Genomic DNA, 20,902 nt, shown 5'->3' with positions numbered 1-20,902 from the left:
GATAGGTAGACAGGGTGATGGGAAAGAGAAGGAAATATTCTTCTTTATAGTAGAATGCCAACTAATATAATTAGGAAATATAATGCAATCAGGAAATATAATCACTATTTTACAACCATCATGGTAAGAATTGATTTAGGCGAGAAACATCAATGTATGCTAAAACTAAAGTATAGCAATTTCTTGAGGATTAGAACACTTAATAGTCTCAGAGTGTCTCCCTACAAATTTCTTATTAATCAAGAGAAAGATAGCACCTTTAAAGTAGAGAAATCTGGCTGATTCTATGTCTATGAAGTGACCAATGTTAGCATCACCAATAATGAAACAAACTACCTAATGTTCCTTCTGATGAGATGCACTGAGAATATTACTTCTGTTTATCAAAACACCAGAAAGTTGTAAGACAAGTCACAAATTAGAAGGTTGTTGGCAGTGACTGGTTTGGGAATACCATATAAAGATGAAAATGGCTAATTAAAGCCACATGCAATAACACTGCTTAATTGTATAAACATAAGATTGAGGAAAAAAGAAAGGCAAAAGAGAATAACATGCAATATGATTCTGTGATATTGGGATCTAATAAGAAATATATATTTGGTTTTTGTCTCTGGTTCCTGATACAGAGCTCCTAAAACCCTTGTAGTTTCCTTAGTGATAGAAGTAAGAGGAGCATCTTCATTATTAATAAGCCCCTTTCAACCATATCTGAGTTTGTTAATGACATGACTGATGGCTGAAAGCCCTAGGTATTTCAGGATTGGGGCTAGTTGCTAGAGGAACCAACCATGTGATTAGAGGGTTAGAATTTTCAGCCCTACTTCCTCAGTGTCTGGGGAGGGGAGAGGAACTCAAGATTGAGGTAATTAGCAATGGCTAGGGATTTAATCAGTCACACCCACTGTCATGGAGCCTCCATAAAAATCCTAAACAACAGGGTTTGGAGAGCTTCTGAGTTGGTGAACACGTCCATGTGCCAGGAGGGTGGTGTACCCTAAATTACATGGGGACAGAAGCTCCTGCACTTGAGACCCTTCTGAACTTTGCCCTCTGTACTTCTTCATCTGGCTGTTCATTTACGTCCTTTATAATAAACTGGTAACAGTAAGTAAAGTGTTTCCCTGAGTTCTGTGAGCCATTATAGCAAATTATCAAACCTTAGAAGGGGGTGGTGGGAATCCCTGATTTGTAGACAAGTTGGAAAGAAGTGAAGGTAACTTGCACTACATGCAATTGGCATCTGAAGAGGGGGGCAGTCTTGTAGGACTGAGCCCTTAACCTGTGGGTTCTGTGATGCGTCCAGGTAGTGTCAGAATTGAATGAAATTGTGTGACACCCAGTTGGTATCCAGAGAGTTGGAGAATTATCCCCCAATAAACATATTTGAATAAAAATTTTAAAGTCCCTGGAATAAACTTACTGGGAAATTTCAAGACCTATATTAAGGAGACTTAGATTGTCATATATATAGGCTGTTATATATGACCCTCATGGTAGCCACAAAGCAAAAACCTGTAGTATATACACAAAAGATAATATGAAAGGAATCTAAGCATAACACTAAAGAAAGTCATCGGACAACAGGGGAAGAGAGCAAAAGAAAGAACAGAGAAGAACTACAAAACTTCCAGAAAACAATTAACAACATGGTAATAAGTACACACCTATCAATAATTAAATGTAAATGGGCTAAATTCTCCAATCAAAAGATATAGAGTGGCTGAGTGGATTAAAAAAAAAAACAAAACAAGACCCATCTATATGCTGCCTATAAGACTTACTTCAGATGTAAGGACACATACTGACTAAAAGTGAAGGGATGGAAAAAGACATTCCAGGCAAATGGAAACCAAAAGAAAGCTGGGGTAACTGTACTTATATCAGACAAAATAAACTTTAAAACAGACTGTAATAAAAGACAAAGAAGGGCATTGCATAATGATAAAGTGGTCAATCAAACCAGAGAATATAACATTTGTAAATATTTATGTACCCAACACAGGAGCACCTAAATATATAAAGCAAACATTAACAGATGTAATGGGAGAAACTGATAGCAATGAAAAAAATTGTGATATACTTTAATACCCCACTTACATCAATGGATAAATCATTCAGACAGAAAATCAATATGGAAACATTGGCCTTAAAAGACACACTAGACCAGATTAACTTAATAGATATAAACAGAACATTCCAACCAAAAGCAAAGGAATATACATTCTTCTCATGTGCATATGGAACATTCTCCAGGATAGGCCATATTTAACAAAATAAAGTCTCAATAAATTTAAGAAGACTGAAATCACATCAAGCATCTTTTCTAACAACAATGGTATGAAATAAAAAATTAATTACAAGAAGAAAACTGGAAAAATCACAAATACATGGAGATTAAACAACATGCTACTGAACAGCCAATGGGTAAACAAAGAAATAAAAAAAAATACCTTGAGACAAATGAAAATGGAAATACAACTTACCAAAATCTATGGGATGCAGCAAAAGAAGTTTTAAGAAGGAAGTTGAGAGTGATACAGGCCTACCTCAAGAAACAAGAAAAATCTCAAAGACACAATTTAATTTTACACCTAAAGGAACTAGAAAAAGAAGAAATGAATCCTAAAGTTAGGAGAAGGAAGGAAATAACAAAGATCAGAGTAGATAGAAATGAAATAAAGACTATAAAGACAACAGAAAAGATCAATGAAACTAAGAGCTGATTCTTTGAAAAGATAAACAAAATTGACAAACATTTAGCTAGACTCACCAAGAAAAAAATAGAAAGGGCTCAAATAAATAAAATCAGAAATGAAAGAGAAGTTACAACTGATATCACAGAAATACACAGGATCATAAAACTACTAAGAGCAATTATATGCTAAAAAATTGGACAACCTAGAAGAAATGGATAAACTCCTAGAAACATACAATCTTCCAAGACTGAATCATGAAAAAATAAAAAATCTGAATTGACAGATTACTAATAATGAGATTGAATTAGTAGTCAAAAACTGCCCCTCACCCCAAACAAAAGTCCAGGGTCATGGCTTCTTTGGTGAATTCTACCAAATATTTAAGTAAGATTTAATAACTATCCTTCTCAAACTCTTCCAGAAAACTGAAGAGGAAGGAACTCTTCCAAACTCATTTTACAAGGCAAGAATGGCCTTGATACCAAAACCAGACAAGAATACCACAAAATGGGGCTTCCCTGGTGGCACAGTGGTTGAGAGTCTACCTGCGGATGCAGGGGACACGGGTTCGTGCCCTAGTCTGGGAAGATCCCACATGCCGCGGAGCGGCTGGGACCATGAGCCATGGTCGCTGAGCCTGCACGTCCAGAGCCTGTGCTCCACAGCGGGAGAGGCCACAACAGTGAGAGGCCCGTGTACCGCAAAAAAAAAAAAAAAAAGAATACCACAAAAAAAGAAAATTTCAGGCCAACATCACTGATGAACATAGATGCAGAAATCCTAGCAAACCGAATCCAACAATACATTAAAAGGATCATACACCATGATCAAGTGGGATTTAGTCCAGGAATGCAAGGATGGTTCACCATCCACAATTCAATTAACATGATATACCACATTAACAAAGGATAAAAATCATATGATTAAATCAATAGTTGCAGAAAAAGCATTTGACAAAATTCAGCATCCATTTATGACAAAAACTCTCAATAAAGTGGGTAGAGATGGAAAACATACCTCAACATAGTAAAGGCCATATATGATAAGGCCACAGCTAACATCATACTCAATGGTAAAAAGCTGAAAGCATTTCCTCTAAGATCAGGAATAAGACAAGGATGTCCACTCTTGTCACTTTTATTCCACATAGTATTGGAAGTCCTAGCCAGAGCAATTAGGCAAGACACAGAAATAAATGGCAGTATTTGTGGACAATATATTATATAAAGTGTGATAACTCCACCAAAAAACTGTAAGAACTAATAAATTCAGGAAAGTTGCAGAGTACAAAATAAATATACAAAAATCTGTTGTATTTCTACATACTAACAATGAACTATCAAAAAAGAAAACAATCCCATTTACAATTGTATCAAAAAGAATAAAATACCTACAAATAAAATTAACCAAGGAGGTAAAAGACCTACACACTGAAAACTATAAGACACTGATGAAAGAAATTGAAGAAAACACAAATGAATGGAAAGACGTTTCATGCTCATGGTTTGGAATAATTAATATTGTTTAAATGCCCATATTACCCAAAGCAATCTACAGATTCAATGCAATTCCCATCAAAATCCTGATGGCACATTTCACAGAAATAGAACAAAGAATCCTAAAATTTGTATGGAACCACAAAATACCCCAAATAGCCAAAGCAGTCTTAAGAAAGAAGAACAAAGCTGAAGGCATTGCACTCCCTGATTTCAAACTCAGTATGATTTTGGCATAAAAACAGACACATGGATCAATTAAAAAAATAGAGATCCCAGAAACAAACCCACATACATATGGTCAGTTAATTTATGAAAGGAGGTAACACTATACAATGGGGAAGGGACAGTCTCTTTAATAAATGGTGCTAGGAAAACTAGACAGCCACAAGCAAAAGAATGAAATGATTGATACTATCTTACACCATACACAGAAATTAACTGAAAATGGATTAGAGACCTGAATGTAAGACTCGAAACTACAGAACTCCTAGAAGAAAACATAGGTGGTAAGCTCCTTGACATTGGTCTTGGTGATTATTTTTGTATCTGATTCCAAAAGCAAAGGCAACAAAAGCAAAAATAAACAAGTGGGACTACATCAAACTAAAAAGCTTCTGCACAAAAAAGGAAACCATCAGCAAAATGAAAAGGCAACCTACTGAGTTAGAGAAAATATTTGCAAATCATGCATCTGATAAAAGAGTAATATCCAAAATATATAAAGAACTCATACAACTCAATAACAAAAAAACAAATATCTGATTAAGAAATGGACAGAGGACCTAAATAGACATTTTCCCAAAGAAGACATATAGATGGCCAACAGACACATGAAAAGATGCTCAACATCACTAATCATCAGGGAAATGCAAATCAAAACCACAATGAACTATTACCTCATGCCTGTTACAGTGGCTCTTATCAAAAAGACAGGAGATAACAAGAGTTGGCAAGGATGTGGAGAAAAGGGCACCCTTGTGCACTGTTAGTGGGAATGTAAATTGGTACAGCTGATATGGAAAACAGGATGGAAGTTCCCCCCAAAATTAAAAATAGAACTAACATGTGATCCATCCAGCAATTCTACTTCTGGGTATTTATCTGAAGAAAATGAAAACACTAATTTGAAAAGATACATGCACCACTATGTTCACTGCAGCATTAGTTGCAATAGCCAAGAAATGGAAACAACCTAAGTGTCCATTGATGGATGACCAGATAAATATGTAGTGTGTATGTGTGTGTGTGTATAGTATATACATAAATACATATATATATATATACAATAGAATACTACTCAGCCATAAAAAAGTATGAAATTTTGCCATTTGTGATAACATGGATGGACCTAGAGGGTACCGTGAAGTAAGTCAGACAGAGAAAGACAAATACCATATTATTTCACTTATACATGGAATCTAAAAAGAAAAATAAACACACAATACGAAATTCACAGGTACAGAGAACAGAATGGTGTTTGCCAGGAGGGTTGTGAGGGTGGGCAAAATGGGTGAACAGGGTCAAGAGGTATAAACTTCCACTTATAAAATAAGTTATGGGGATGTAATGTTTAACACAGTAATTATATCAATAATATTTTATAATATATTATTTTATAATATTATGTTATATAATAATATTAATAATTATATTATAATTATAATGTATTATAATAATATATCAATAATATTGCAGGGCATATTTGAAAGTTGCCAAGAGAGTAAATCTTAAAAAAATTCTCATCACAAGAAAAAAATTTTCTTTTTAACTCTGTACGGTGAATGATGGTAACTAGATTTATTAAGGAGGTCATTTTGCAGTGTATACAATTACTGAATCATTATGTTGTACACCTGAAACTAATATAATGGTATATGTCAATTATACCTCAATAAAAAAATGATGAGGATTTTTAGAAAATGTGACATGACACTAAAGTTCATCGATAATGTGTGAAACTTTGGTTAAAAACTGAAAACTTTGTTAATTAACTAGATGGGAGGAATCCTTTCACAATGCATATGCATATCAAATCACCATGACATACACTTTAAATATCTTACAGTTTTGTCAATTATACATCAATAAAGCTAAAATTTAAAATAAATAACTTAAAAAAAAAAGAGAAATGTGACAAAACCCAGAAAAACTCTGGAAAATAATGAGCTGGGGACTAACACTACCCTAATTTTCATTGTATACCATTCTCTAGTATTTGAATTTTTTGGACTGGTACATGTAAGTTTTTTTTAATTAATAAACTTTACTTTTTAGAGCAGTTTTAGGTTCACAGCAAAATTGGGCAGAAAGTACAGAGTGTTCCCATATATCCCCTCTCCCCACATATGCACAACCTTCCCCAATATCAGCATCATGGTGGTATATTAGTTACAACTGATGAACCTACACTGACACATTATCAACACCCAAAGCCCATAGTTTACATTAAGGGTTTACTCTTGGTGCTGTACATTTTATGGGTTTTGACAAATGTATAATGACATGTATCTACCACTGTAGTATCATACAGAATAGTTTCACTGCCTGAAAAATCCTGTGCTTTGCTTATTCAGTTCTCCCTCTCCATTAACCCCTGGCAACCAGTAATCTTTTCACAGTCTCCACGGTTTTCACTTTTCCAGAATGTCGCATTGTTGGAATCATACAGTATGTAGTCTTTTCAGATTACGTATTACTAAGTGAAAAAAGCCATTGAAGTTTATGCCAAGTATTTTCATGGCTTGATAGCTTATTTCTTTTTAGTGCCGAATAATATTCCACCATCTGGATGTACCACAGTTTACTTATCCATTCACTTATTGAAGGACATCTTAGTTGCTTCCAAGTTTCGGCAATTATGAATGAAGCTGATATAAACACCTGTATTCGGTTTTCTGTGTGGACATAAGTTACAATTCATCTGGGTAAATACCAAGGAGCGCAATTGCTGGTTTTTATGGTAAGAACACATTTAGTTTTGTAAAAAAACTGCCAAACTGTCTTCCAAATTTGCTGTACCATTTTGCATCCCCACCAGTAATGAGTGAGAATTCCATTATTCCACATCCTCACCAGCATTTGGTGTTGTCAGTGTTTTGGATCTTGGGTAGTCTAAAATCCAAATGTAGTAATATTTCATTGTTATTTTAATTTTCAATTCCCTAATGGCATATGATGTTGAACATCTTTTCATACACTTATTTGCCATCTGTATACCCTCTTTGATGATGTATGTTTATGTCCTTTGTCCATTTTTTAATCAGGTTGTTTACTTATTGTTGAGTTTTAAGAACTCTTTGCATATTTTCAAAGCAGTCCTTTATCAGATGTCTTTTGCAATATTTTCTTCTAGTCTGTGGCTTATCTTCTCAATCTCTTGTCTTTCACAGGGAAGTTTTAGGTAGTAAAGTCCAGCTTAGCAATTATTTCTTCCATAGATCATGTCTTTGGTGTTGTATCTAAAACATCACTGCCAAACCCAAAGTCATCTAGGTTTTCTCCTATGCTATCTTCTGAGGATTTTACAGTTTTGCATCTATGTTTAGGTCTATGATCCATTTTGAGTTAATTTTTATAAAAGTTGTAAGGTCTGTCTAGATTCATTTGTTTGCATGTGAATGCCCAGTTGTTGCAGCACTGTTTGTTGAAAAGACTTATCTTTTGCTCCCTTGTCAAAGATCAGTGGACTATAGTAATGTGGGTCTATTTCTGGGTTTTTTATTCTGTTCCACTGATCTATTTGTCTATTCTTTCATCAAATACCACACTGTTTTGACTACTGTAGTTTGTAGTAAGTCTTGAAGTCAGGTAGTGACAGTCCTCTGACTTTGTTCTTCTCCTTCAATATTCAGTTGGCTATTGCTTCTCCATATAAACCTTAATCAGTTTACTGATATCCACAAAATAACTTGCTAGGATCTTGATTGGGAGTGCATTGAATCTATAGATCCGGTTCGTAAGAACTGACATCCTGACAATATTGAGTCTTCCTTTCTATGAACATGGACTATATCTCCATTTATTTATTTATTTATTTTTTGATATATTTTATCAGTTTTATAGTTTTCCTCATATAGATCTTGTACATATTTATGGGATTTATACTTAAGTATTTCATTTTTTTAGGTTTTAATGTAAATGGTAATATGCTTTTAATTTCAAATTCCACTTGTTCACTGCTGGTATACAGGAAAGTGACTGACTTTTGTAAGCTGACCTTGCATCCTACAGTCTTGCTATTATCGCTTATTAGTTTTTGCTGTTGTTGTTGTTAATTCTTTTGGATTTTTTCCTACATAGGTGATTATGACATCTGTGAGTAAAGACAATTTTATTTCTTCTTTCCTAATCTGTATACTTTTTCTTGTCTAATAGCGTTAGTTAGAACTTCCTGTACAATGCTGAAAAGCACTGGTGAGAAAGGATGTCCTTGCCTTGTTCCTGATCTTAGTGGGACAATTTTAAGTTTCTTACCATTAAGTATGAGAGGTTTTTTGTAGCTGTTCTTTATCAAGGTGAGGAAGTTTCCTCTTTAATCCTAGTTTGCTGAGTTTTTCTTTTCTTTTCTTTTTTTTTTACCACGAATAGGTGTTGGATTTTGTCAGATGGTTTTTCTTCATCTACTAATATGATCATACGATCATATGAAGAAAAAATTTCTTCTTTAGCCTGTTGATGTGGTGGATGACATTAGTTGGTTTTCAAATGTTGAACCAGATTTGCATACCTGGAATAAATTCCTCTTGGTCGTGGTGTATAATTCTTTTTATACATTGTTGGATTCAATTGTTAATATTTTGTTAAGGGTTTTTGCATCTATGTTCAATGAGAGCTCCTAGTCTACAGTTTTCTTTTCTTGTAATGTCTTTGTCTGGTTTTAGGGTATTAGGGTAATGCTGGCCTCAGAGAATGAGTTAGGAAGTATTCCCCCTGCTGCTATCTTCTGTAGAGAACTGGTATAATTTCTTCCTTAAAGGTTTAGAAATGTTTAGTGGAATATAACAGTGAACCCATCTGAGCCTGGTGTTTTCTGATTTGGAAGGTTACTAATTATTGATTCAATTTCTTTAATGTATATACGTCTATTCAGATAGTCTATTCATATATCTTTTATAACAAAAATTTAAAGTTTAAAAAGTGTTGGTTATCCCCAAATTACCGTATAAATTTAATAAATTCCAAACAAAAATGGTATTTTTTTAAAGGAATAAATAAGATGATTCAAACATACCTTTGAATGTGGAAAGGCTCAAGAATAACTTAAAGGGAAAACAAAAGACAAATAAGGAGGCTTTGTACTACCAAATATCAAGACAACTTCAGAGCTACAGTAATTAAAATATGTAGAAAATAGGCCCCGAATTATCTGGAAACTTAGCTTATGACACAGGTAGTTGTACACATATTTGGGTAGATCATTCAATAGTATTAAATGAGTTAACTCATTATTTGAGAGGAGTTTTTCCTTTCAGCAAAATTCTAGGCAATTGAAAAGTTAGACCATTATATTTGGCACAAATCTAAGAAATTTCATAATATCCAGGTTTGCCAAAGTATAAGAAAACAGGTATTCTTAAACACTGTCAGCATAAGAATATATATTACATCCTTTTTGAAGTATAATTTGGTGGTTATATATCAACTAGTGATCTTAGTTGCAAGCAAAAGGGTAGCTCCTAGAATCTAGAGGAGAACCTGAGAACCAAGTTTGGAGTCTACACAGCCAAAACTGATGCTCTAAACCATAGTGCACTACTGAATATGCAATTATCACTGTCAGTGGGCACAAACACCACAGCTTCCATGGCCAGCTATACCCTGTACCCTACTGCTACATGTAATTGCCATTGCTGCTGCTGTCTTACCAAAATGGAGTCTACCTTACCCTGCTTTTTCCCATCACCAGCTTCCAATTCAAAGTCTGGAATAAGTACTTCTGACTGGTATAATCTAGGTTCTATGTCCAAGCATTAGGTGCAAGGGAGCCTGGGAATGTGAGTACCTGGCATTTTGGCTTTTTTTTTAAGGAGGAAATAGATTGTATCTCCAAAGGTGGGAGTTTTACAAACATAGTTCTGGGTTTCGGACACTAGGATTGCACAAAGAATGACATTATGTCCACAACAGTGGTATACATTAAAATTATAAATACTTATTACTCTTTAACTCCCGAATTCCATTGTAAGGAACTTGTCCTAAAAACATATTCTTATAACCATGCAAGAGAGTTCATCACATCATAGTCTGTAATAGCAAAAAAATTAAAATCAATAAGGGAGAGGTTCAGAAAGAGAAAAACAAATACCATATGCTAACATATATATATGGAATCTAAAAAAAAAAAGTTCTGAAGAAACTAGGGGCAGGATAGGAATAAAGACGCAGACGTGGAGAATGGACTTGAGGACACGGGGAGGAGGAAGGTTAAGCTGGGACAAAGTGAGAGTGGCATGGACTTATATATACTACCAAATGTAAAATAGATAGCTAGTGGGAAGCAGCTGCAAAACACAGGGAGATCAGCTCGGTGCTTTATGACCACCTAGAGGAGTGGGATAGGGAGGGTGGGAGGGAGACGCAAGAGGAAGGAGATATAGGGGTATATGTATATGTATAGATGATTCACTTTGTTATGCAGCAGAAACTAACACAACATTGTAAAGCAATTATACTCCAATAAAGATGTTAAAATAAATAAATAAATAAATAAAAATAAGGGACTGGTTAAATGTGGCATTTTTTATATGAGAATAACATGCAGCTGATAAAATATTTATTGAATGAATACTCACTGTGTGCCAGGAACCATGTTATGCACTGGGAATACCATGGTAAACAAAGTGGACAATAGTCTGAATGAGGTACCAATATTTTTTTTAAATGCCTAAAATATATTAAGTGGTTTAAAAAATTACTATGACTCCACTGGGAGAAAAATTAGACATTTAGGTATGTTTGTGTACATACACAGAGAAAACTATTAGTTATCTCTGGAGAGCGGGAATGGACAGGGGTGTGTTCTTTCTGATGTCCTGAGTTTTTTGCCTCTTTAAAATTTTAAAATAATTTTTATAATTTAAAATGGGGAAATTTTATTTTTTAAATGACACAAATTGTATACCTTAAAAAAAAAACCCGAGAACCCATTGGAGACTATAGGGTTTCCTTCTGGAGTGAAGAAAATGTTCTAAAATCTAAAACAATGGTGATTGTTAAACTACTCAGGGAATTTTATGGGCAAATTTTATGTATGGTATGGAATTATATCTTAATAAAGCTGTTAAGGGGGAACGGGGCAAGTGATCTGCAGGCTTACATGGGACCCGACCTTGATTTAAGATCCAAATTATCAATAGTTTGACATCTGATGTTTTAAATTAAAAATGTAGGTGAATTTTGCCTTCTACTCTAAAACATATCCATAGTTTTAGTTCCAAAAATCTTTATAAAAAATTAGCTTGGGATGGAAGCCATTATTTATCCCCTGGCTCTCCCATCGCAGAGGGTATTTTGACATAACTTATCTCAGGAGGAAAGGATTCCTTAGAAAACCAATAATAAGAATTCTGTTTCTCCCTGAATAAATAATTAATGAGCACCTACTATGTTTGAGGCATTAAGTATGTGGCTATGTCCAGCAGGGAACTTGCAATTTTTGGGAGAAGGGATTGAGAAAGAGAAAGCGATTTAAAAAGTATTTTTAAAGTACATGATAGGGTTTAAAAAATAATTTTTGGATTAAAAAACACTGGTGAGTCTATTCTGATAAAAACGCACATTTGAAAAATAGAATTATACATTGCAATTTGCTTTTTCCCACTTAACTATTTCCAGCATCCCCAGAGGAATTCCTTTGGAAATGTGGTGAGAGGTTTGCAAGTTCACCCCAGGATTTTCAAGACTGACACTAGTGGTGGTAAATCTGCTCTATCAGTTAGCACCTGGTTGAACCTACCTCAGTTTCCTCATCTATCAAATAGGGATAATAATAGTACCTACACCTCATAGGGTTGCAGTGAAGATTACATTGAGTTAATCCGTGCAAAGCACTTAACATGGTGCCTGGCATAAGTACCAGCTTTTCTTACTATGTGATGCTCACCATGATTAACATGGTCAGTTCTATGTAGCAAACAGTCACTCTGAATCAAAACACCAGCTCCTTGATGAGAAAGGCACAGAACCCAAACAAAGAAAGTCTTAAAGTTTTATTACTGCCAAGAAGGAAACCCTGTAAAATTAAAGATAAACTGTGCTTCCAATTAGGAAGACAATACTATTAAGATATTAAACTCCTTTAATTAACTTATAAATCTAATGTAGTCGTTCTGAACCAGTGGCAATTTTGCTCCCCACAGGAGATATTTAGCAATATCTGGAGACATTTTTGGTAGTCACAAGTGAACGGTCTGCTGCTACTGGCCGGCATCTAGTGGGTAGAGACCAAAGATGCTACTAAACATTCCACAGTGCACGGGACAGCTTCCCACAACAAAGAATTATCTGGCCCAAAGAAACCCTGATCTAATGCAATCCTTGATAAGATGATTCTAAAATTCACTTAGAGGACTAAATGGTCACAACAGACATGATATTTTGGGGGAAAAAAAAAGTGAGAAGAGGTATTTGCTCGAATAGATACCAAAAAAAAATACTATCAAACCACAAAAATAAGACAGTCAAATTCTGACATTGAGAATACACAAATCAATGAAACATAAAAGAAAACCCAGAAATAGATACAAGTGCTTAAAATAATCTGGTATAAAAAATGTGTTTCAGATAAATGGAGAAAAATAATTATTTAAGAAATGATTCAAAGACAAATGATTAAAATCATATATTATAAGTTCTATATCCAGAATGTTTCCCTCATACATCTGCAATCAGGATGCATCTAATAGTATATACATTTCATGAGGTAGGTTCTTTTTTCTTTTCTTTTTTTTTTTTTCTTTTTGTGTGATACGCAGGCCTCTCACTGTTGTGGCCTCTCCCGTTGCGGAGCACAGGCTCCGGACGCGCAGGCCCAGCGGCCATGGCTCATGGGCCCAGCTGCTCCGCGGCATGTGGGATCTTCCCAGACCGGGGCACAAACCCGCGTCCCCTGCACCGGCAGGCGGACTCTCAACGACTGTGCCACCAGGGAAGCCCGGTTCTTTTTTCTTGAAAAGCTGTTCTTAAAATGACAGCAAGTCTTAGAGTCAGTGTTGTCTTAGAAATAAGGCAATACCGTATACGGAAAATGGTAAGCATACTTCATGCTATATAAAGCATTTCAGATGAATTAAAGAAATAAATGTTAAAAATGAGACAGTCAATGAACAATAATAAGTAAATAATAGGAAAATAATCTCAGGACAGGAAATATCTTTCTAAACATAAAACAAAGAAAAAAATAAAGAAAAAAGATGCACAAATACACATGTAAAATGTAAAACTTCATTAAATAAAACATCACAAACTACAGATTTCTAAATTTAGTGCAATCCCAATTTTAAAAGTAAAAATTATTTGGAAGTTGACCAAGTGATTTTAAAGTTATCTGAAAGAATAAATATGCAAAATTAGCCAGAAAAATTCTAAAAAAAAAGAGCAATGAAAAGTTTCCTCTGCTTATTATTAAAACAGCATGTAACAAGGTCAGAATACAAAGTCCACAAGTAGACACAAAGGTTATTAGTTGATAAAGGTAATATTTCAAACCACTGGGGAAAAAGGACAGATAATTCAATAAATGATGTTGGGACAACTAGCTAACCATCTGGAGAGAAAATATTAGATTACCATTCTATTCTTTTTTTGAAACTAATTCCAGGTGGATTAATGAAAAAAATATATTTATAATCTTAGGAGTGAGGAAAGTCTTTCTAAGTATGACAACAAAGACAGAAATCATAAAGGAAAAGGGTGACAGAATTGACTATGTAAAAATTTAAAACCTCTGTAAAGAAAACCAAAAAAAATCAAAAGTGGGGAAAAAATGTAACATGTATAACACAGGGGTAGTTTCCTAGTACAAATTACTACATACTGGCTGGCTTAAAACAACATCCTCTCACAGTTCTGGAGGCTCAGAAGTCCAAAATCAAGGTGTCTGCAGGACCATGCTCTCTCCAAGGCTCTAGGGGAGAATCTGTTCTGTGCCCTTCTCTTAGCTTCTGGTGTCATGAGCAATCCTTGGTGTTCCTTGATTTGCAGCTGCATAACTCCCATCGTCACATGGTGTTCTTCCTCTGTCTTCACATCTTCTTATAAGGATACTAGTCATATTGGACTAAGGGTCCACCCTACTCTATGATCTCATCTTCACTGATTACATCTGCAATGACTCGATTTTCAAATAAGGTCACATTCTGTAGTGGTGGTGAGGACTTCAACACATCTTTTTGGAGGACCCAATCCAACCTATAAAAAGTCTTTACTATGTGAGTAAAACTGACAAATTAGTAAACACACAAACAGAAACCCAATAGGATGAGAACAGGCAATTCACGCACATACCTTATGTGTGTATATATGCATATATATATATACATACATATGGAGAGAGGGAGAGAGATCTCCAATAAACATGTGCAAGATGTCCAGCTCTGCTACATGCCGAGGACACACTCTGATCTCCAACCTCACTAGCTGCTCCTCCTCCCCTTGCCTTCCCCTGGGCCAGGCACTGTGGCATGCTCTAGGGCTAGATCCTGGATGCTCTTCCTCTTGTAGACTGTCAGCCTAGATGAACTCTTCTAGGTCAATGACTTTACAACTTATGTGCTAATGACACCAAATTAGTCAGGACTTCTCCCCTGGCTTCCAAACTCAGTACAAACCTTATACCTCGCATCTCCAGTTGGCTCTCCCACAGGCATCTTAAATATAACACCTTTAAAAGAGAACTCTTAAAATTTATTTATTTATGTATTTATTTTTGGCTGTGTTGGGTCTTCGTTGCTGTGCTAGGGCTTTCTCCAGTTGCGGCGAGTGGGGGCCACTCTTCATTGAGGTGCGCGGGCCTCTCACTGTCGCGGCCCCTCCCGTTGCGGAGCACAGGCTCCAGACGCGCAGGCTCAGTAGTTGTGGCTCACGGGCCCAGCCGCTCCGCGGCATGTGGGATCTTCCCAGACCAGGGCACGAACCCGTGTCCCCTGCATCGGTAGGCAGACTCTCAACCACTGCGCCACCAGGGAAGCCCCTAAAGTCACCTTTTAAAAGTGTAAATCACATCATGTTCTTCCCCTGCTAAAAACCCTTCAAAGATTTCTTATTACATAAGAATAAAATCCAAGTTCCTTGTTGTGGTCTAGAAGGTCCTATATAACCTAGCCCACCTACTTATCTCTTCCAACTCTGTCCTTCACTCACATTCTAGCCCCATTGGCCTTTTGATTCTTCCAATTAGTCATGCCCCTTCCAACTTCCAAGCCTTTGTTTTTGCTGCACGCTTTACACTGCTACTTTATTCCCCAAGATCTTCTCATAACAAATCTGTCATTTTGTTCTCTTATCAAATATTAACTCTTCAGAAAGGCCTTCTTTGAAGACGCAATCTAACATTCCCAACCCCACCCAAGTTATTCTCTATTATATTGTTCACTTATTTGTTAGTTTATTGCTCTTATCTCCTCACTAGAATGTATGTCCATTGTCATATTGTTCACCTTTGGTACCCAAGGTCAGAGGATGTGCTCAATATGTATTTAATGAGAGAATGAATCACAACCCACAACCATAGAAAAAATTAAAACCATGACAGCTCACAGAATCTGGCTATCAAATCAGCAAATATTAAAAGAACAAAAATTCCTTACTTTTCTTTCTAACACTCTGACATGACATTTATGTGATTGTTTATTCTGTCTCCATCTAACTAAAATGAAATCTCCACAAAAACAGGGACTTGGTTTTGTTACACAGCCGTATTCTTAGCAACTACAAGAGTGCCTGGCATATAGTAAATGTTCAATAAATATTTACATACTGAATAAATTGACAGTATCTAGGGGTAGATATTGACTAGGTAGTGGGGAAAGGGGTATGGTGAAAATATAATTGGTGCACGATTTCTGTAGGAAATATGATAATATATATCAAAAGCCCTCCAAAGAGGGCATACCTTTAGACTCAGCAATCTCACTTCTAAGAGGAACTTATCCTAAACAAACAAACAAACAAACAAAGGTACAAAGATTATTTATGAGGAAATTTCTCACTGAGTTGTTTATAATAGAGAAAATTTAGAAATGGCAGCATAATATCCATTTATAGGAAAAGAAATGTAATTATAAATCTGTACAATGAAATACATTAAAAATATTGGTGGGCTTCCCTGGTGGCGCAGTGGTTGAGAGTCCGCCTGCCGATGCAGGGGACACGGGTTCGTGCCCCTATCCTGGAAGATCCCACATGCCGCGCAGCGGCTGGGCCCGCGAGCCATGGCCGCGGAGCCTGTGTGTCCGGAGCCTGTGCTCCGCAACGGGAGAGGCCACAGCAGTGAGAGGCCCGCGTACAGCAAAAAGAAAAAAAAAAAAAAAATATTGGTGATGTGTATTTATTGATGCAGAAAGAGATAAAAAAGTATATTAAGAGAAAAGGCAAACTGAAAACAATGAAGTATAGCAAGACTTCATTTTTGCAAAAACATATGGGGATGACACATGGCTGTGTATGAGTGCACACTGGTATTTACAAATAAAAGTTTAGGCAGGCATACTTCAAAATGTTAACATTGGTTATTTTTGGATAGCGAGATTAAGGGCAATTAAATTTTCTTCTATATATATTTCTCAATTTTTTGTAATTAGGCCAACCAAAATTATCTGAATATGTTCTGCTTTTATAAGTAGGGGGGAAAAAAAGCAATAAATATTATAAAAAAACACAGACACATTTCATCAACTTACTGAAGACTAAAGCCCAGGTTAAGAGCCAGAAGTTCAGAAACATCAACTTCAGCATTGGAGATGCGTTTCTGATTTCCTGAATTCAAGCAAGTTGTTTCCCCTCAGTCAATATTTGTAAAAAAGAAAAAAAAATTACAAAACTTGTTTCTTTTATTTCATTGCTTGCCAAGCTTGAGAAACAGCACAAAGTGTAGCAAAAGCTATCACTTATGCTGGCATTTTCCTTGCATTGCTTCTTTAAAAACCTTCTAATGGTCCTGCCAGGTAGGTATTAATGTTCTCAAATGCAAAAGCTGAGAGAGATGACAGAACTTGCCAAAGCTCACACAGCTGTTGGGGGCGGGGGGAGGCGGGGGAGTTCCATATTTAAACAGAGGTTTCTCTGACCTCAGGGCCTTGAGGAAAAGCTGGACAAAGGCGCTTGAGGCTTTATAACCTTGCTCGAGTCTCTCAATGCCTCTGATCTTTTGGGTGGTTATCCTACCACCCTTATCTAACTTGCAAGAAAGATAAAAGGAGAACGAACCAGCCCGGAGTTTTTAGAAAGGTGGAGTAAGTCTCTGGAGAAGTGAGATTTACACTGGGTACTACTCTGGAACTTGCCCTTCATTTCTCTTCAACTCAAAAAGCTCCAAATCAAAATGCTTGGTTGGGTGGTCACAAGGGAGGGGAGGGGGCAGTTTGAGAGTGCCCCTATGTATGTGTGTGAAGGGTCACAACACATGCGACAGACTGGGATAAGGATGACATCTGGGCACCTGAAGAAGGAAGCTGACCCAGGATGAGGGAAGATGGACACCACTTGGGAGCAAAGGACAAAGTTAGTAGGAAGGACAAATTAAAGGGGGATTGAGAGAAGGAGGAATAGGAAAGAGGAAGAACTGGGAGGAGATGCAGTTGGGAGTTATTCTGCAGTATTTTTTTCTTCCACCTCTTTTCTTTCTATATTCTTTCCCTTGATTATCTCAGTCACAATTAGACCTTCGATGCTCCTTTCTGTTTAGATGATTACCAAATTTTTCCAGTCCTGACTTTTCTCCAGAGTTCAAGTCCTCTGCGGTTCAAACTGAATGCAGCATTCCCTCCACCCCAAGCCTGCTCCTACTGTATTCGCTCTCATTGTCAAACATCTGTCTGAACTGCTCGCTCTCCCATTCCGTCAACCATTCTTTCATCCAACAAATATTTATTGTGGATCTAGTATGTCCCCCACACTGTCACAGCACTAGGGACATCCATTCACTTCCCAAGTTGGGTCACTTTTACCTTGAAAATCTTTTGTCTGTCCATCTCATCCAAATTCTTTACTGAAATTTATTGAGGATCCCTCTTGCTTGAACCATGGCAACATAGCACTATAAGTTAATTGGTTTTGCATGCCATTTATTCTACAGTGACCACCTAGATTTAGCACTATACCTGAAGTGGCTCACAGTGGAGGCTTAGGGACTACAAACAGTGGGAAGGGGATTGGAGAAGCAGAAGCTAGATTTGTCTTGATGAAGTATTTGCAAAGGAAGAAAGGGGTTTACAAATAACATCAGTGTGACAATTCTGTTATTTCTGGGGTGTGGCTTTGGGAGGCTGGGAAGATTGTTTTAAGTCTGATGCTGGGAGTCTCCTGATAGAAAGCCTTGCCCACCTCCCCTCCCTTGAGTACTCAATAGCCACTTGTTGATTATATCACCTTCTATGACAGAAGCCGCGAATGTTGTGTTCTCCATCGCATGCCCAGCTCTTAGAACATCAGGCCCATAGTAGGGGTTCAATAAATATCTGTGGAGGATTCTAGAAAGATGTTTTATTCACTACCTTAGGAAGAACGACAAAGAGCCTGAGGGAAAAAGAAATCGTGCAAGATGTCTCCCTCCTTATTCCTTTAGAGCTTGGTAAATGTTTCCTAAGCGAAATAAACGGCCCTCCTGCACAACTCCAAAATCGGGCCCCTCACTTGGCTGCCAGGCCCTGGAGCGCGGCCACCATCTGGCCCAGGCCCCAGCTTCCCTCCCTCCCCGCCCGGGCTCCTGTTACCTCCCTGCATACATCTGTACCCACCACAAGCCAAACAATTACACGCTCCCGCGTCCCCGCCTCGAGGTCCGGGACTACCCCCAGGACCCCGTGTGTCCCCGGGCCCCCCGGCCGCCACCCCCGCCAAGGCTCGGGGAAACGCGCGGCCACACGGGCCCCCCGGCCGCCACCCCCGCCAAGGCTCGGGGAAACGCGCGGCCCGGCCTGAGACCGCCGCCCGCTGTGGGCTCCTGCAACCCCCGCACCCGGACCTCGTCCATGTGCTCGGCGGCCACTCTCCAGCCTCAGCCCGCTCGGGCTTGAGTGCGGAGCCCGGGAGGCCCGGCCTCCCGACCCGGGCCCGCCGCACTCCTCAGGGTAGAACACGCCGGGAAGGCGGCAAGGCGGGAAGCGGTTGCAGCTGTGAGGCGCCCAGGGGCGGGCGGCGGGGCCGCCGGAGCCAGCGGGCCGGGCCGAGGGTGGCCCGAGCGGAGGCGGCGCTCCGGTCGCGGCGGGGCTCGGGGAGCGGCGGCTCGCTCACTTACCACGGTCCGGCGGGGCAGCGCGCCGGTGGTCCGGGACAGGGCCCGGCGGAGCCTCCGCGCCCGGCCCGAGCGGGTCCCCCCGGAGCTCTCGGAGCCGCTGTCGTCCGAGATCACGATGAAGTCCTCCATGGCTGCGGGTCCCGGCCGAGCCAGCGCGCGGGCGGCCGGCTACCCGGGAGGCGGCAACGGCGGCGTTGACTTCAGTTCCTGCTGCTGAGGCGGCGGAGGCGGCGGCGGCGGCGGCGGCGACGACAACCCGTGCTATCACCCCGACGGCCCCGCCCCTTCCCGCCCCGATCCCCGCCCCGATCCCCGCCCTGTCGGCCCCTTCCCGCCCCTCCGGAGCCCCGCCCCCTGGCGGCGGGCGGCGGGCGGCGGGCTGCTAGCGGCCGGGTTAGGGCTGCGGTCACCGTTTTTGGCGGTGGCGCTCGTTCTCCCTTCCCGGAAAGCGAGAGAAAATCAAGTCGCAGCCGGCTTGGGCCGGTGTTGGGGGCGGCCGTGCGGGACGCTGAGGCTGTGAGAGCTTCCCCTGCTGCTTCTGACTCAAGTGTGAAGTGAGGTGTGAACAGGCCTCTCTGACCCAGGCGGCCTCGACATACTAACCCGAAGAGCGTCCGTTGAGGGTGGAACCTGGCCTCGAACTGGCGGGGTAGAGGGGGCCCCGACTGACTGAGGGTGGGTGAGCTGGCCTCTGACTGAGTGGGGGCAGAGAGGCCCCACTTCTTTATGCACACGTGCAAGTACCTTTGTAGGATCAATTCCTAGAAGTGGAATTACTAGGTCGAAGGCGCTGTTTCTGTTCCGATAAATGATGCCAAATTACTAAATTGTACCAATTTGCGGTTTCACCAACAATATATGTCACTCAGGAATTTAAACTGAGATTTAGAGATTTGTTCAGTTGGTAGCAGGATCAGAGACTGAAAAAAATGCGCAAAGAGAAGCGATGAAGGAGCAGACATTATAAATATTTAGATGTTATGAATAAACAAAAAAGATACACCCCGTGGAGGGAGAAGCGGTAGGTAGCTGGCTGTTGAGCAGGAACGTTAAAATCAGGATAGGATCTGTGTTACAATAAATGGGGTATTGACCAAATCTTGCTGCCCAGGCTCTAGCAATTTGGCAAAATGTATTAACAGAGCCAAAGGAAAATGTGTTTATCGGAAAGGGGATTGGTTCCTAAAGGAATGGTTATCAGGTGCTATCTAAGCACTGCTTAGAGCAGCGATTCTCAAACTTTAGTGAGCATC

At 39.0% G+C, this 20,902-nt stretch overlaps 1 protein-coding gene across 2 annotated transcripts in view; it reads right to left on the bottom strand.

Moving 5' to 3' along the window:
• The window catches only part of SIMC1 (SUMO interacting motifs containing 1), a 100,127-nt gene extending 80,242 nt beyond the window's left edge, over window positions 1-19,885 (bottom strand). The window contains exons 1-2 of one of the 2 annotated variants that reach the window (XM_081231934.1): window positions 19,650-19,885; window positions 13,878-13,949 (exon numbers count right to left, since the gene is read on the bottom strand). In XM_081231934.1, the coding sequence (XP_081088060.1) occupies window positions 13,878-13,949; window positions 19,650-19,778 (201 nt within the window). In that variant the 5' untranslated portion in view covers window positions 19,779-19,885. The remainder of the gene's footprint in view (window positions 1-13,877; window positions 13,950-19,649) is intronic. The other variant, XM_081231933.1, reaches the window with a different exon arrangement.
• Window positions 19,886-20,902: the final 1,017 nt, after the last annotated feature.

The sequence above is a fragment of the Mesoplodon bidens genome (assembly GCF_964165515.1).
Source record: "Mesoplodon bidens genome assembly, chromosome: 4".
NCBI classification, from domain to species: Eukaryota; Metazoa; Chordata; class Mammalia; order Artiodactyla; family Ziphiidae; genus Mesoplodon; species Mesoplodon bidens.
This window is presented reverse-complemented; position numbering and strand designations above follow the sequence as displayed.